The 17,907-nt window shown below is 42.2% G+C and overlaps 1 protein-coding gene across 1 annotated transcript in view; it reads right to left on the bottom strand.

Moving 5' to 3' along the window:
* Window positions 1-17,907, bottom strand: part of LOC126263071 (coiled-coil domain-containing protein 25) — a 61,665-nt gene that overhangs the window by 22,185 nt on the left and 21,573 nt on the right. The window contains exon 4 of the mRNA XM_049960057.1: window positions 1,033-1,212. Coding sequence (XP_049816014.1) covers window positions 1,033-1,212 — 180 coding nt within the window. The remainder of the gene's footprint in view (window positions 1-1,032; window positions 1,213-17,907) is intronic.

Below are 17,907 nucleotides of genomic sequence, written 5' to 3' on the forward strand. Positions count from 1 at the left end.
CAGTCAGGGTCAAAACCAATAAGATTGGCATTTTCACATCATTTTGCTGTAAATATAATGGTAACAGACGCTGCCAGGTATATAACTCCAGTAATAACTGCAACCTCAACATGCAAAATGCTGCAATGTAAATCTAGATAACGATATGCTTATGCAAACATGTATCATAATATGAAACAAACAGTTGAGCCCATAATTCAGAACAGTAGTAACATAATTCTGTGATAGCTCCTTAAGAGAACAACAACTGGTTAATAAATAGTATCCTTGAGCTACAAGAAAATTTTAATTTGAACACTTGGTGCTTGGGGTGCTGCTGCAGAGGTGTACACCTAAAGTGTTTTGTGGAATACGGGCTTTACCTGCCTCAACAGGTTAATCTGAAGGGTTATTATAGACAAACAATTTGTGTATGGGAATAAAATTCTTAGATGTTGCGAATGATTAGTATACTTAAAGAATTTACCTTCGTGCTCATTGTGTGCCATTCATTCTTGTGTTTCATATGAATGAGTAAAGCATGCAAATGACTTTCTTTTTTCTTTCCTTGGAGTTTATGCCATAAATATAGGTTCTTGTGGTGGGGTGCCTTCCTTTTCACCTCATTTGTTAAAGTTTTAAATTATAATGAAGAGTTTGCAATTAGCTAAAAACCTATTAAAAAAACTCCAGAGGACAAAAAGTGACAAATACTAAAATTCTCCAGTTACAACTGGATTCTTGAACAGAGGCAGGACTTGTGGAGATGTCCAGGATTGTTAACTGCAGTGTTATAAATTGATAACAGCTGCGCAGCATACATGAATCTGTTACATCTTTCCCCTGAGACTGGAAACATCTATAATCAAGATCACTGCCTTTTGCTTTACAGTCAATGTAAACGTGTATTCCAGAGAAGATATCCCACATTTGTTCATGTAGTACTAGTTGCTTACCACCTTAAGAAGCTGTGACTCCCCAACAATTTTATGAAGAATAATGCACTCCATAAAAATTTTTACAAAATAAATGAAAAAAGGTAAAATATTTTACCTCTTTATCTCGATGAAATCCAACTTGACCAACTTCCATGCTATCTGTTTTTTTCAAGTTGGACCACATTGTGTACACAACATCTACATCGTTAAGTTTATTGCCCTGGATGCTGTTAGCTTTCACAAGTTGTGCTGCATCTTCTAAAACTGAAGTTGGTATATCATCTAGAGTCTGACCCTGAAACATTGTTGAAAAGATAGAAGTTATGTTTTAGGTATTACAGAGAATATAAATGTTATTATATTTATTACAGAAGAAGTAACAATCAAAGTCACATGATTAGGGAGAACAATTTTTAAAATCACAATAAATAATAAACCAGCAGGAAGTAATTTCGAACACTGGTATATACCTGAACATAAAATTACAAACTAAATTCAACAGCATTCAACTGAATTTCAATGAGCTAATGATATTATGCATCATATTGTACATAATCAGCCAACATGGTTCTTTAAATAACTGGACTGTAAATACAGTTGGAATTTCACAATACATAATTAATAGAAACAGAAACACTTTATAAAACAATAATAACCATTCTTCCACTTGTTCAGTACACTAAAAATTTAATAGTAACCCGCTTTGCTTAATTGCAACTATTTATGTTTAAAAACTACACTGCCTGACATGAAAAGTGAAGCACCCAGAAGAGGCACAAGAAGTGAAATTAAACACAGGTTGAAAGAGTATGTGATGTTATTTTGGTGATTACAAAATCAAGTAAAATTTACAAAGAACTTGGAAGTATGAGCCCATTTATCAGTATTAACACTGGCATGCCTCTCCAAAACACTGGGAGAATGGAACCTTTCCCCGGAGCATGCCTTATTCACAGACAATGATCGCCAAGGGTAGTCGAGAATCACTTCATCATTGAACACAATGTGAGCCTATTCATCAGCAGTCCTTGCTTTGTGACACATCATTCCAAACGCAGCCATTTGTGCAGTGGCAACCTATGTGTGGGATGGTAATTCCCTAGTCCTGCTGTTGCTAGTCTCCAATCAATGGTGCAGAATGACACAGAATGTTACAGCAGGCCATAACTTGTTCTTGGATGGCAGGTACAGGAGTGAAGAGGTTATGATGTGCTTAGTGCACAATATCCTCCCTTGCAGCAGTCAAGACACAGCTGACCCAAATCTTGACGTGAGTATGCCTGCCCTCACATTCTCATGTAGCCCAGCATCGGGCCACTGTCGCATCTGAATGCCCCACGAATATGGATATTGCACAATTTGAGCAGCCAGCCAAATTGAGATCCAAAATGAGAGTCCAGTGAAACTCTGTCAGATACTGAAAAGACTATTTCACACCAGTGTTTGGCATCTCTGTGATATCTACACCTCTACAAAGTTTACACCCCTTATATACCCTGCTTGGTAACAACACTAAATACAAACAACATTAACACACTCTGGGGGTCGTCCAACCTGTCACAGAGAATTGTACCTCTAATCATTTACATACTCGCCAATGGTGTGTACATGTACGAAGTTACACTCACATCCAATCATATCTTCTGGGTGGTCTGTTGGTTGGTTTAAAAAAGAAGGGGAAGGGACCAAACTGCAAGGTCATCGGTTCCTTGTTCCCAGGAAAATAATTATACAAGGGAAAGAAGAAAAAAAGGAGACTTACAGCACAATAACAGGAGAAAGGAAGAACCAGAAGAGCGGCAGAAAAACAACCAACACTACTATGGACAAAACAGGAAAAGAAAACCACAGAGATAAGCAATAAACAGGTAGAAGGCGTAAAAACAAGAGAGCAGATGACCGTCGCTGGCTAACCACGAGAATAAAAAGGAACAGCCATCCACTCTGCGACACATTAAAACATCCATACTAAAAGCATTATAGTGGAGAACACAAAGGGAGACAGGACAAGCGCTAAAACTCATATAGAATGATAAAACCCACTGTCACGTATAAAACGTAAAACTAAATTAGCCAATGAGGCGATGTCAGCTAAAATTAATGGCTACAAGTCAGGTAACTGAAGACTCCGTCGCAGGACAGCCAAAGAAGGACAGCTCATCAAGGTATGGGCCACTGTCAGCCAGGTGCCGCATTGACACTGAGGTGGGTCATCACGGCGCAGGAGGTAGCCGTGTGTCTCCCAAGCATGGCCAATGCGGAGTCAGCAAAGAACCACCGAATCCCTGCGAGAGGCCCGCATGCAGGACTGCGACACATTCATAGTCTCCTTAATGGCACACAGTTTGTTGTGCATGTTGAGGTTATGCCATTTCGTCTCCTGGAGATGCAAAACCTGAATGCAGGTCAGTTGCAGAGAAGGCAATCTCCATAAGCGGCTTCTGCATAGCTTGTTTGGCCAACCTGTCTGCAAGTCCGATACCTGGGGCTCCGACATGACCTGGGCTCCGGACAAACACCACTGAATGACTGGACCGTTCCAGGGCATAGATGGATTCCTGGATAGTCGCTACAAAAGGATTACGACGGTAGCACTGGTCGATAGCTTATAGGCTGCCCAAGGAGCCAGTACACAAAAGAAACAACTCCCCAGGGCATGAACGGATGTGCTCGAGAGCACAAGATATAGCCACCAGCTCGGCAGTGAAAACACTGCAGCCAGCAGGCAAGAATGCTATTCAATGTGTCCTCCATGGACATATGTGAAGCCAACATGAGTATCAGCTATCAAGCCGTCGGTGTAAACCACTTCGTGGTCTCAATACATGTCAAGAATCGAGAGGAAGTGGCAGCAGAGAACTGTGGGGTTAACTGAGCCCTTAGGGCCATGTGAAAAGACAGGTGAAGCCGCGGCCTAGGTGTACACCATGGAGGTGTACGTGAATGGACCTCAGGTATCGGTGGTAAAGGCAAGTACTCCAATTCGGAAGGCAGGGATCGGACACAAACTACAATTTGAAGCCCAGACCTGGGTCGCCAATGTGGGAGATGAACCGTTGTGGGTGGGTAAAAGAGACGGTGATTCAGATGCGCAGGAGATCTACGAATGTATGCAATGTAACTGGCCAGCAGTAGTGCATGCCTAACCTGCAATGGAGGAACTCCGGCCTCCACAAAGACACTGGTCGCCGGACTCATCCTAAAAGCTCCTGTCGCTAAGCAAATGCCACAGTGGTGCACTGGGTTGAGTAAATGCAACGCTGAAGGCGCTGCTGAGCTATAAACTGGACTCCTACAGTCAAGGCGGGATTGAACAATGGCTCTGCAGAGCTGCAGCACCATAGAGCGATCTGCACCCCAGTTGGTGTTGATCAGGCAGCGGAGGGCACTGAGGTGCTGCCAGCACTTCCGCTTAAGCTGACGAAGGTGAGGAAACCAAGTCAATCGGGCGCCATAAACCAGTCCTAAGAATCGATAGGTCTCCACTACAGTGAGTGGATCATTATTAATGTAAAGTTCTGGTTCTGGATGAAAAGTACGATGCTAACAGAAGTGCATAACACATGAATTTGCGGCCGAAAATTGGAAACCACGGGCTAGAGCCCGTTACTGCACCTTGTAGATGGCTTCCCGTAGGCACCGCTCAGCAACAACAGTACTGGTAGAGCAGTCCGAAATGCAGAAGTTGTCTGCATACAGAGAAGGTGAGACGGACGGCCCTACAGCTGCTGCTAGACTGTTAATGGCCACTAAAAATAGAGATACACTCAATACAAAGCCCTGCAGAACCCCATTCTCCTGGATATGGGGAAACTACGGGAGGTACCAACCTGGACACAGACAGTACAAAGCAACAGGAAATTTTGGATAAAAATCGGAAGCAAGCCTCAGAGACCCCACTCGTATAATGTGGCAAGGATATGATGTTGCCAGGTTGTGTTATACGCTTTTCTTAAATCAAAAAAGATGGCAATCATATGTTGGTGTCTGGAAAAGGCTGTTTGGATGGCAGACTCGAGGGACACAAGATTATCAGTGGTAAAGCAACCCTGGAGCCAATAGGCCACGTGACTCCAGGACCCAACCCAACTGCCGACACACCATATGTTCCAGCAGCTTACAAAGAATGTTGATGGGGCCAATTGCTGTCCACATCAAGCGGGTTTTTACCAGGTCTGAGCTCTCCCGCCATTGCAATGGAAAGACACCATCGCACCATATCCAGTTGAAGATGACGAGGAGATGTCACTTCTAGCCAGATGAGAGATGTTTAATCATCTGACTGTGGATCCGATCTGGCCCGGGAGCTGTGTCGGGGCAATTTGCAAAGGGCACTGAGGAGCTCCCACTCTGTAAGTGAGGCGTTACAGGATTCACTGTGGCGTGTAGTGGACAAGAGGACTTTCCCTTCCAGCCACCGTTTGAGAGTGCGAAAGTATGGGAGGTAATTCTCCGACACAGACGCTCGTGCATAGTGCTCAGGAAAGTGCTCGGAAATTTCATTTGTATCGGTAAATAGCACGGCACTGATGGTAACACCGCGAACACCTGTTGGGGTCTGGTTCCCAAAAACACGTTTGATCTTTGTCCAGACTTGGCACCCAATGGTCGAGACATCTCTCTCCCAACACTCCTGCTTCTGTTGTTTGATAAGTTGGTGAAGGCGTGCACAGAGCCGTTTACAGGCTATGAGGTGCTCCAGGGAAGGGTGCCGCTTATGCCACTGTAGAGCTCGCCGACGCTCCTTAATTGCTTCAGCGACTTCTGGTGGCCACCAAGGCACTGCCTTTCGCCGGGGGCACCCTAAAGACCGAGGGATCATGTTTTCTGCCACAGAAACGATTGTTGTAGTCATCTGCTCAACCATCACATCAATGTTACAATGTGGGGCAGATTTAATGGTGACAGCAGAGGTGAAAGTTTCCCCGTCCATCTTGTTTAAAGCCCATCTGGGCAGTTGCCCGTGGGCCTGACGCTGGGGCAGAGACAGGAAGATGGGGAACTGGTCACTACCACACAAGCCATCAAGAGCTCTCCAATGTATTGATGGGAAGTCCTGGGCTGCAAATTGATAAATCAATGGCCGAGTAACTACCATGAGCCGTACTGAAATGTGTGGCAGCCACAGTATTTAAGAGGCACAGGTCGAACTGAGGCAGTAAAGTTTCGACATCACTGCCTCTGCCAGTAAGCACGGTGCCACCCCACAAGGAGTTACGGGAGTTAAAATCTCCCAAAAGTAGGAAAGGTTTAGGGAGCTGATCAATCAGTGCAGTTAATACATTCAAGGATACTGCACCATCTGGAGGAAGATATACATTGCAGACAGTTATTGCCTGCACCGTCCTTATTCTGACAGCCACAGCTTCAAGAGAGGTTTGAAGGGGCACAGTTTCACTACAGACTAAGTTTAGGACATAAGCGCAAACTCCACCTGCAGTCACTATGGTTTCTGTAGTATCCCTTATAGTTGCGGAGGACAGGGGTCCGCACTGCCGGGAACCAGGGTTCCTGGAGGGCAATGCAGAAAGCAGGTGTAAAGCTTAACAGTTGCCATAGCTCAGCCAGGCGGTGGAAAAAACCGCCGCAATTCCACTGGAGGATGACATCATCGTGAGACTTGGAAGGCACGGAACATTCAATGAGGCAGTTTACGCCTCAGGTCACCTGCTGCCACCGATTTTTTGCCTGAGCAATCTATATCCATTGTGTCTGAGGGTCCGGAGAGATCTAGGTCCTCAGCGGACACCAGAAGCTCCACCTCATCTGCAGACACAGAGCTTGTAGGTAACAGTGGAGTGTGTGCCACTGCAATTCCCTTGGTCTTGGGGACCTTCTTTTTGGATTTCTCTCACTGCTCTTTGGATTTCCCTGGCTGGGAGGACTTCACTGATTCAGTCTCCGGGACTGAGGATGAGCGTGAAGCCTTACGACCAGCTGCTTTTGGGCTCTTCAGCCACTGGTGGGTGTTATATTTCCCATTAGCAGAAATCTGGGGAGGGAGTGACCCAAGGGACCCCTTCCTAGCGAGAGGAGCCGAAGATGACTTATGCTTCTCCGGCTCAGAAGTGGGAACTTATAATCCCAAAGGTTGGAGGAGGGGGGGTGTGCGAGGGGGGTGGGGGTGGGGGTGGGGGGGGGGTGTTGCCCCTGAAGTAGGTGGTGTGGGAGCAACAGGGAGGGCAGTGCCCCCCCCCCCCCCACCAAGGGGGCAGTTGTAGTCTTCTGCTTCTGAGAGGCGACAGGAATGCGAGGAACTGATGCAGCGACAACTGTTCTCGTAGCGGCGGCGTAAGAGAAGGTCATAGCCACAGGATGTAAGCGCTCAAATTTCCTCTTAGCCTGAGTGTAGGTCAGTCGGTCCAGGGTCTTATATCCATGGTTTTCCTCTCTTTCAGTAAAATCCTGCAGCCGGGCGAGCAAGGTGAATGATGCTCTCTGCAGCTGACACAGATTGGAGGTGGGGCACACGAAGTATTGGGATGTGATGGATGTCTACAACCACGACATGTGACGCTGGATGTACAGTGGGAAGACATATGGCCAAACTTCCAGAACTTAAAGCACCACATTGGGGGATGGATATATGGCTTGACGTCACAGCGGTAGACCATCACCTTGACCCTCTTCGGCAATGTGTCACCCTCGAAGGCCAAGATGAAGGCACCGGTGGCAACCTGATTACCCCTCGGACCCCGATGGACGCGCCGGATGAAATGAATACCTCGCCACTCTAAATTGGCGCGCAACTCGTCGTCAGACTGCAAAAGGAGGTCCCTGTGGACTATAATACCCTGGACCATATTTAAGCTCTTATGGGGCGTTATGGTAACAGAAACATCCCCCAACTTGTCACAAGTGAGTAATGCCCATGACTGGGCAGAGGATGCTGTTCTTATCAAGACTGTGCCAGAGCACATTTTAGACAAGCCCTCCACCTCCCCAAATTTGTCCTCCAAATGCTCAACAAAAACTGAGGCTTCATGGACATGAAAGATTCCCTAACAACTCTCGTACATACAAGGTACCGGGGCGAATAAGCTTCACTGTCATCCTTAGCCTGGCATTCCTCCCACGGTGTGGCCAGGGAGGGGAATGATTTTGGGGTCTTATTTCTTAGCATTGAAATTAGACTTTGTCCGCTTAGAGGTTGCTGGTGGCGGACAACCAGCAAGAGATGATGTACTATGCTTCATGGCGTGTCATCCACCCTGATGCCACTTATTCCAACCAGGCCCCTCCCCACAGGCGTCACCCAGCCTCAGCAAGAGCCACATGGCAGGATGGCCATTGCCAGGAGTCCTGATGCCCCAGGGAGATGGACATCTACTCCATGGCATACGTGGGGAGTTAATGGCGCAGGCATCAGCAGAGCGATTCCTGTGTTGTCAGGGGGCTACAACCAACAGGGTACATGGTGGCCCCACCACAACGGACTGGCTACCATGCTGGCTATGAGGTGCTAAGAAGTCCATGGTCATTGTCGGCGCAGAAAGCGACACTGCATAGTGCATGGTGGAAAATGCACCCAGGAAGGTGGCCTCACCCAAGAGATGTAGAATGAGCAGAACTGGGACTGCAATGCGTCGACGAGAAAGTGGGCTACAGTTCTCAATGCCCGATGGACACGATGCACCATGTAAGGTGCCCTTCCGCAATTGGCTGGCTCTTCGAGAAATTTTAGGAAGATGGAGGTTAAACCCGACAGGGGACCATCACATAAAGGGCGAAACGTGAGAGACTCCTTTTAGTCGCCTCTTACAACAGGCAGGAATACCTCGGGCCTATTCTAACCCTTGGACTCGCAAGTGGGTGAGGGGTGGGGGGTGCTTCTGGGTGCTTCTCTTTATTGTCAGAAGACAGTGTATATACAAATACATGGCAATCTGAAGTGTCTGGTGAAACAGACAAACGTTCTATAAAACTTGAAAACTAAGAAGCTGGTACTTAATCTCTTTCCCCATTCATATGGCATAATCTATGAGTTGTAGTTACGGAATCATGTCCCAATAGCAAATTGTTATTGAGCCATATTTCTACATTTAGTGACATTTTAGAGCAGTTTTACATACGAATAGTATACAACTTTGAGACATGTCCAAGCAAAATACTCATGTTTATCAGTGATATAAAGATACAATATTTTAAGAATAGGCTACAAGAAGATTTTGATGAGGCTTATGAAGTAAAGAGATGCCAGTGAGATTCAAAGAATTTCTCAATAATCTTTGTCAATGTTAGAAACCAGTAACTGATATAACACAAATTCAAAGTATTTTGTAAATGGCAACTCAAGTAGTACAGTTGGAGAAGAAAGGAGTACACTGAAAATATCATCCTACAAGAATCTGATTAACTACATAACTGACATTTTTTTTTTTTGAACAAATCATAAATCTAAATATCACTAAGTGTCAATGGAATTTTTATCATAATTATTGAGTTACTAACTTACTAAGTCATATCCCTAGTGATACATGAAATGCAGCACTAATGTGGGGTTTTTTCCAAATATGACTTTCATAAGAATAGTATCAGGAAAACTTAGTCAATTACCACCCAGTTTCCTTGCTGACTTTTTTTTTCCTCTAAAATATCTGAGAAAGTAATGTGTGTGTGATCTTCAGAGCCTTAATTTTATAATCAAGCAGAAACAATTTACTTGGTACATCATGTTTGGCTTCCAAAATGATTGTTCTACTTGCAATGCCATATACACGTGCACTCACAAAATATTAAAAATATTTAATAACAAAACATCATCACTTACAAATTGTGTGAATAGTACAAAGCAATTGCACACAACTGCTTGTATTACAAACACATGGTTTGAAGCATAGCTAGCAAAATGAAAAAAAAAAACAGTGATGAAGAATTCAAATTTTAGTGACTACCGGAAATTTACAAATTACACAGCTCACTTTGGGTCCACTCTAAGTACTTGTGAATGACCTTCCACTTAACATACCTCAACCAGCATAGTAGTATAGCACAACATTCAGCCGTGGTTCATCACACAGAATAAGAGTATTAATTGCAGAAAAATGACGACAACAGGATTGTTTGGACATAAATCACAAAAGTAAACAGTGGGAATAATATATGAGGTTATCCATAGTTACCGTATAAAAACCTTTCAAGTAGTTAAGTGTTCTAACTGTGTCTTTGCTAGTGAAATTCCTAATAAGTAATCTGTCAAAAGTTTGAAAAGAACTGTTCGATGATAGAGGCTTTGTTTCATCAAAATATTCCCCTGCAAAGCTTCAAGTTTTTCCAGGCTGAAATTCCAAATTAGACTTAATTTTTTTTTATGTGTGAGAAATTTTTTTGTATGGTAGCAAGTCTTACTTGGCTGGTTTTCAAGGTTTTTTTTTAGTTATCATGTCACTTAGTAGCGATTATTCGAAGTTCACCTATGACTGAAAACAAGATATACACAAACTGATTACTTTTGTTGTTCAAGAAATAATGGTCAGTTGTAATGTTTTCTAACACTGTTACTGCAGATAAATTTCAAAATTCTCAATATAATCATCCTTCACATCATAATAGAAATACTATCTGCATTATTTTACTGTTCAGGTTTGTTTGCTTTAGTTGAAAGTTAATTCAGAAGAATAAGCATAATGTCATAGTATTCATCAAGAAGAGAATTTATTACTTTACAGTACTTTTCCATATATCTAAATCAAATACCAATATTTCTTAAACAACCTGTCACCAGCTCACACGAAAACAGCACCTGCAAAGCAGTCATATCTTGCATCATAATAATGATTATAGTAATTTCATTTTGCATATAGCATTTTCTAAAATATTTTCTTTTCTGTGACTGATTATGTACATTTTGTAATCACCAAAAATTTAATTTTCAACTGCTTCAAATCATTGATTTTTTTCTCTTGGATTCCTTCCGCTCTCATTTTGAGCTTTTACGAAAACTGATATGTTTTGTGTATAACTCTTTTCCATACATCCTGTGTCACAGTAGCCTCATCGTGATGACAACATTACAACAACTCAATGAATTTCTTCGCATTTTTTATGTGACTTCACACTCAAAGGTTTCCTAAGCAGAATCTTAGCGTGATCCATAACCTCGTTCCATCAACAATCAGTTGAACTACAATCATGCATTCTCAGAATTCCCTCAGTCTTCCAAAATTCCCTGAATTTTCCAGTACATTCTATTTCCCCAAGAACTTCCAATTTTCCAGACACTTAGCCACCTTCAGTTATTTTCAAAAGCCACAACACCAGAAAAAATTACTATCATTACCACTGGCTCAGAAGGGCTATGAAGTTCCAGAAATGCTTGACCATTTGTCCAACAACACACAATACCTCATAATTTGCAGAACAAATTTCAAATTTAAACTGTAATCATTTATAAGGACAACTCCTACAGCTCTATGGATGAATTTTTACTTAGAAACTAGTCGGCATATGTAGGATAAAAGATTTTTATTTTTTGAGTGGTCACTGATAGATACATTAATAAAAATTCCACACAATTGCAGTTAACTCTTTTCTATACTTTTAGTATGATTATTTTATTACTCTCCAAGCAGCAATGAAGAGTTCCCTTCAAAGATTTAAACTCTTCTAAAACTAAATCTCGCTATAATTTTACCTCATGGTAAGTAGAACACTGTGCAAGTAGGAATGGAAAATGAGAGTGCATGTCTCAACACACTTGAGTACGTCTCAATGTGTTCCTCATAAAGCAAGCCGTCAGAGTCTGAGGGCAACAGGCTCAGATGTTTTGCATTCAGCCCAATAGGCTGAGCCTTAATGGAGGTATTAGCTTTCTATTCATAACTAATAAAATACATACAATCTGGTGGACCAGCAGTGCCAAACAACAAATGAGGAAAATTTGGACATTTCATTTGAGTTGTTTTGGTGTAAGAGCTGCACTACACATAATACTTGTAGCACATACTGAGAATACTTAAAGGAATATTTCCATGCAAAAACTGTCTTACTTGTTACTGTAATTATTATTTAGAAATATAACATGTATGACATGTCCTTTGAACCCTGAAATATTTCACGGCAAAGTAATAGTTCCACTTCTCTGTGGGTTACTACTGCCATTACGAATAGTGAGAAAAATATGTCACTCATTTTCTGTGGGGTGAATGTTTTTATTAAGGTTCATTACGAACAGAACCTTTTAACTGTGTCACCAAAAGCATAGTATGCCTTCACCTTATGGTAACGCTTCCTTTCTCACCTATTTCTGCTCTAGCTTCTTGTACAATAAGTGTAAAATGTAGTTGGACACTTACATTCTTTTGACTTTGGAGCTTGTGTAGGAGCTGAATTACTGTGTTAACAAGAACACGCAACACAGATTGTAGATGTTGTTGTGTTTGAACAACACAAAACAATTAGAAATTAAACATGATGCCAACTAAAATAAAATTGTAAACTATCATCCAGTTTAGACATGCCTCAGCAACTGTCAAATTTAGACTCACCTCAAGTATTTGGTAGGGTTTATTTAGTTTTATTTTTTATAAAGGTTCCTACGGTGACATTCTCAAGCCATCATTGACTGAACATGTATGGTTAAAAATGTGTTCTACCACAAAGGCAATTTGACACTGCAGGTTGTGTGTGTGTGTGTGTGTGTGTGTGTGTGTGTGTAGGGGGGAGGGGGGGGGGGTTACTGCAATAATGTTAATATACACAGAAGTTTGGAAATTCTGAACTGCAAGTTGTGTTTGCAAACACAGGCACGGAAAACAAAAACAGTATACACTGTCATACTAAGCATCAATATAAAAACATATCTTGTTCCTTCTGCAAAAGTACTACTTGAAATAATTTACACACATTTTTCAATAACTATGTTGTAAATGTTTTGCCCTAAGCTTCTGAAAGTGGCTTCATTATCACTTTTATTTGCAAAATGTTTCCTATTAGTTTTGGGTTCCAATATATGTCACAAAATTTCAACATAATTAAACCAGTAGACTAAAGTGTATTCAGCTCTTCTGTACATGGACCACATTATAGTATTTATAGCAGTGTCCTTAGTACGACTGCCCTGCTGGGAAGATAATGTTTCCACCTAACAATGTATGGCAGGGTATGCCATGAATCACCGTTTCCAATCTGAAGTTGACCTGCGGAGTGGGACTATGTTCCACGTAAAACAAATATTGAGGCACAGCTATCTTTAGTGTTTGAGATATCAATCAAAAGCTTATTCATTCACTACCCTCCTTCGGAATGGTATTTACACTAACACTATGTTGATTTGCAGACTCAAGCAACAGAGGATAGCACAGTTCACCATTTCCCTAGTGGTTTTACAAGACTCCTGAGAATTTGTCTACTTTTCTCACAATGCTCGACCGAGACAACTGCCCATCCCTATGTTCAAATATCAGAGCACCATGAGTAATTACTAACATTCTGGATGCTAGTATCCATAGTGTATATATAAAACTTTTTATGCACATTGTGTTGTACACCTGCTGAGTAATTTCTAAGTAAATTTATTCTTGTCCACAGCAACTGCTAATTACACTACTACGCAAAAGTTTTCAATCACTGACAACAAAAAAGATATACTTTATTTCAATGTATGAATACACTGTATAAACTAAGTAGATGAACAAAATAAATATTTTCTCTCTATCATTCAGTACAATACTATATTGCTTGGACTTTAGTCTCTTCAAAGTATCCACTCTTTGTCCTCAGAACTGCTACACCAACTCTTGACATTCTGGAGATAAGATTTTGTACTGTTTTTGCAGATACTGCAGTTCAACATGTCTGTAAATCATTCCATAGATATTCAGTATTAGATGGCCTCAATTTTCTGACCCCCCCCCCCCCTCCCCCCCAATCAAGTTCACCGCATAAGAGTTCAGTGGGATTTAAGTCAACTGACTGACTTGGCCAAATCATATTCTCCAGTTCCCAACATTTCTCTTTCCTACTGACGTTCCCTCTGAGCATTGTTTAGAGGAATGTTTGGGATCACTATCCTGCTGCAGAACAAACCCAGGACCATTAAGTCTCTTGCCTGATGTAACTGCATTGTTGATCAGTATCACGTGATATCCTTCCTTCTTTATGTTCCATTAATTCTCACTTTATTGCCAACTATCACCTACAAAACATCCCCACACTATGACCGACCCTCCATCATGCTTTACCTTGGCCATCACACACCGACTCTCATACATTCTCCAAGCAGTCAAGGAACAAACATTAGATGATGGCTTCCACATACGTCAAACTCAGATTTGTCCATGAATTGCACCTCAGCCTGCACATTCCAGTTTTTAAGATGCTATGCCCACTGCAATCAGTTTACCTTATTCTGTTTGCATAATAAAGGTTTTTGGCCACTATGCACCCTTCTAAACCTTGTTCACAAAGGTAGCATTGCACTGCTGAGACAAGAGTTGGATTTTCTCATATACTATTTACTTCTTAGTGAATTGCAGGCAGTACGAGTCCTCCGACATTTACTCTGTACACATATGAATTGCTCTCCCCAGGATAATGTCCTCCATTGCAAGCACCAGTTTGCTTGAATCGCTGCAATTTGTACACCGCTGTAGATTGGGCTGTGCCAACTTTAGTTGATATTGTCCTTTTACAATGGCATTCCCGACGCAGAGGTAAAATAACAGTGTGTATTTCAATTTTAGTCCCCTGCTTCCGTTCCATTACGAGGTAATATGGTATCACACTGATTAGGTATACAGACACACTACTAGCTGCACACAATGTACTCAAAACTAATGAAAAACGAAGACAGCTGAAGGAATGAGGCCTATTCGAACAGAACCACCTTAGGTAAGGTCACATCAAGCTCCTGCAGATACTCATCAGCATTCCTCTGTGTGAACAACCAGTCAAATACACAACAAAGGTGCTTACTTTTTTCCTATTTATTCTTGTATTATTATCAGAATAGGGGTGTGCTAAATATTCAAAACAAAATCCCTTTTTTTTAACCACAAATCCACAGTTGTGATGTGTGATCAAAGATTTTTGTCCTGCAGTGTAAATTTTTCACCTTCCTACCTGTCATCATTACACAATTATCTTTGGTGGCATGCATACCACACATTATTGTATCAAGTTACAAGTACATGTCAAATTCTACATTGTACATAGAACTGAACACATTGACTGGACAACAGTAATACAGTGTAAAGAATAGACCAAGCACTCATTTGTGATTACTTAAATAATGATGTTTCTGGCGGCTCATCAGAGCACGCCAGGGGCCGACCCAGGTGTTGTGCATTGTATGGACATGTGCCCTCTGAAAACGCATGCCTCATGAGTGAAGGTACATCACTCTTCACTTCCAGGGGTAGGAAAACCACATACATACATACATACATACATACACAAAAAATACTAGGTACAGAAAAATACAGGGTACAGAAAAAAAAGCACTGGTGCCACGGGAAAAACACTGATCTCTCAAATCACTGAGATTATGAGTCACAGGAAACACCAATGACAATGCTGAATGATATTGATGTAGGCCAATAGTGTACTGACAACGTGAAGGTGCATAGTGGACTAATCCAAAGTGAGCTGGAGGTACACTTCTGACAAATTAATCTTGGAAAAGTTGTGGCCGCCCGATAATTTTGATAATTTTGCAATCAACTAGTCAGGGCTGGGCAAAGGGTATCTATCCATCACAGACTGTGCATCAATTGTGGCACTAACAACGAACAGTGGTGCAGCCCAATGACTGGAAGAAATAAACTGAATGTCATCGAGCGACATCAGTTTAATTTGGTCTTGACAGAGTTGCGAAATGCGACAAGTACCTGCTGCGCCCAGAAAAACGAGGTCGGACAGACTTTTTCATGGTAATATTGGCCTGAAAACTGGCAGTACAACTAAGCCCAGTGGAAAACAGTGACAAAAGCTCAGAGCCGATGGCCTCCACATGCTGATATGGAACTTGATCTCTCACTAAATTTACTTCATTGGCAATGGAGAAACTGAAAGCACTGAACGCATCTAACCGGAATGGGTCTGTGGTATGGGAATTATCCACAAAAACAAAGGTGAGAGTGTGAACAACAGATTTCTAAGACACAGGAGCGGAGAACTGATCTAGGATCAGAATCTGCCATTTATTGCAGCTAAACAACTTGAGTGAATTCTGTGTGAGGAGAGGGGAGCCCAATTCCACATGCATTTGTGCATTTGCTAAAGTCACAGCACTTCCTGTGTCCACTTGCATTTTTAGCAGTTTATTAAACACACATAAGCAAAAGCAATTTATTCGGGGAAACATTCATTGTAGAGATACCGTTTACGTCCATCAGTATTACCGTGTCCGCTACGTCTGAAGAGCTGTTACACACCAACACAATGTCGCCCTTCTTCCAACACTTGCTGCAAACTGCCCAATGCTTGGGGCACACAGCATGCTCATGTTAGACGAAGCAGTATGAGTGAGACAGAAGGAGGGATGCAGCCACTGCTGTGCCGGGGCCCGTTGCTGCCATTGACGTAATCGACACTGCCCCTTGTTATGCTAAGTTGAAGGTTGTACCACTGCAATTCTGTACACTTTCAGCATGCCTAGCAGGGATTGACTGAGCAACTTCCAATACCTCCCCACAGACACAGCAATCTGATTGCCTGTGGCCCATGACACTTCAATGCACTGGTTCCATATTGAGCACATTTGTAAGTGTCGGATTCTCATGTTGAAGTGCTTTTTCACAGACTTCTCTGTCTGGAGTCAGACGAATAATAAAATCATGGACCATGTGATCAGCATAGGATTCGTGATGGGTACTAGTGACAAATTTATGACGACATCTCAATCCGTCTAATTCTGCAGCCCAGGCTTTGAAAGACTGGTTTGGGCGTTTCTCAGAATGGTAAAATTCTACACGCATTGCAGTGACATGTGTTCTGTCAAAGTAATATGCTAAGACAAGCTTGCACATATCACCGAATGATAAGCTGGCCGGTTTTTGCAAAGGCGCAAGTTGGCATAACACCTGATACATGTGTGGTGAAAGCCAGGAAAGAAAGGATGCCGTACACAGGTTTGCAGTGCCCATGCAAAAAATCTGGAAATGTTGGTATAACTGTGTCTCATAGAAACCCCAATCTTCAGCCGATCCATCATAAGACGAGAAGGGCAAATGTTGCACTGACAGGAGAGTAACCTGCCCCGAACACGCAGACACCACTTGGCTGAGAGCGGCAGTGAGAGCCTGCTGTTGTTCCGCGAAAGCTCGCTCCTGGGACATGAGATGTTGGAGTATTTCTTCCAGCGAGATATTTGGCGGCTCTTTTAGCACTGATACCAACACACGGAGCTCGTCACCAAGTTTGTTGTAACAAGAACAAGCACCATTTAAGGAACATAGTAGTTTATACAACAACACGTAAGATACAGGTTGTGTGCAGCACTAAAAACAATTGCTGGACAATCAGCATAAAGAATAGGCCAAGCACTCATTTGCGATCACTTAAATTATGCTGTTTCTTTGGTGGCTCACCAGACAGTGCCAGGGGGCTGACGCACGTGGCCTCTATAAGCGGACCTGTGAATTTTATGGACACATGCTCTCTGAAATTGTACACTTCATGAGTGAAGGTGTATCAATTATATTCTTGTAAAATGTGGAAAGCAGCAGAATTATTGCAAATAGCTGTTTCACGTATAGTGTTTATAGTTATCAGCTGTATGACACTACTGCATTAGGCCTGATATTTTACACAACTATACTCATCTACTTGTTATTGACCAACAACTGCATTTACTTTTTACGATTTCACCAAGTCTTCAATAACATCCTTGCTGGTTATTGTTTTTGAAACGATTGCAAACAATGTAAAAACAAGAAAATATATTAATCTGAAACAAACTTCCTGAAACATTTCTGTCACAAGGGGTTTACCTTTACCAAAAATAGAGCAATCAGTCTTTATCATCATTATCACTGTCATTGTCGTCACC

This window comes from Schistocerca nitens, chromosome 6 (assembly GCF_023898315.1).
Source record: "Schistocerca nitens isolate TAMUIC-IGC-003100 chromosome 6, iqSchNite1.1, whole genome shotgun sequence".
Classification (NCBI taxonomy): Eukaryota; Metazoa; Arthropoda; class Insecta; order Orthoptera; family Acrididae; genus Schistocerca; species Schistocerca nitens.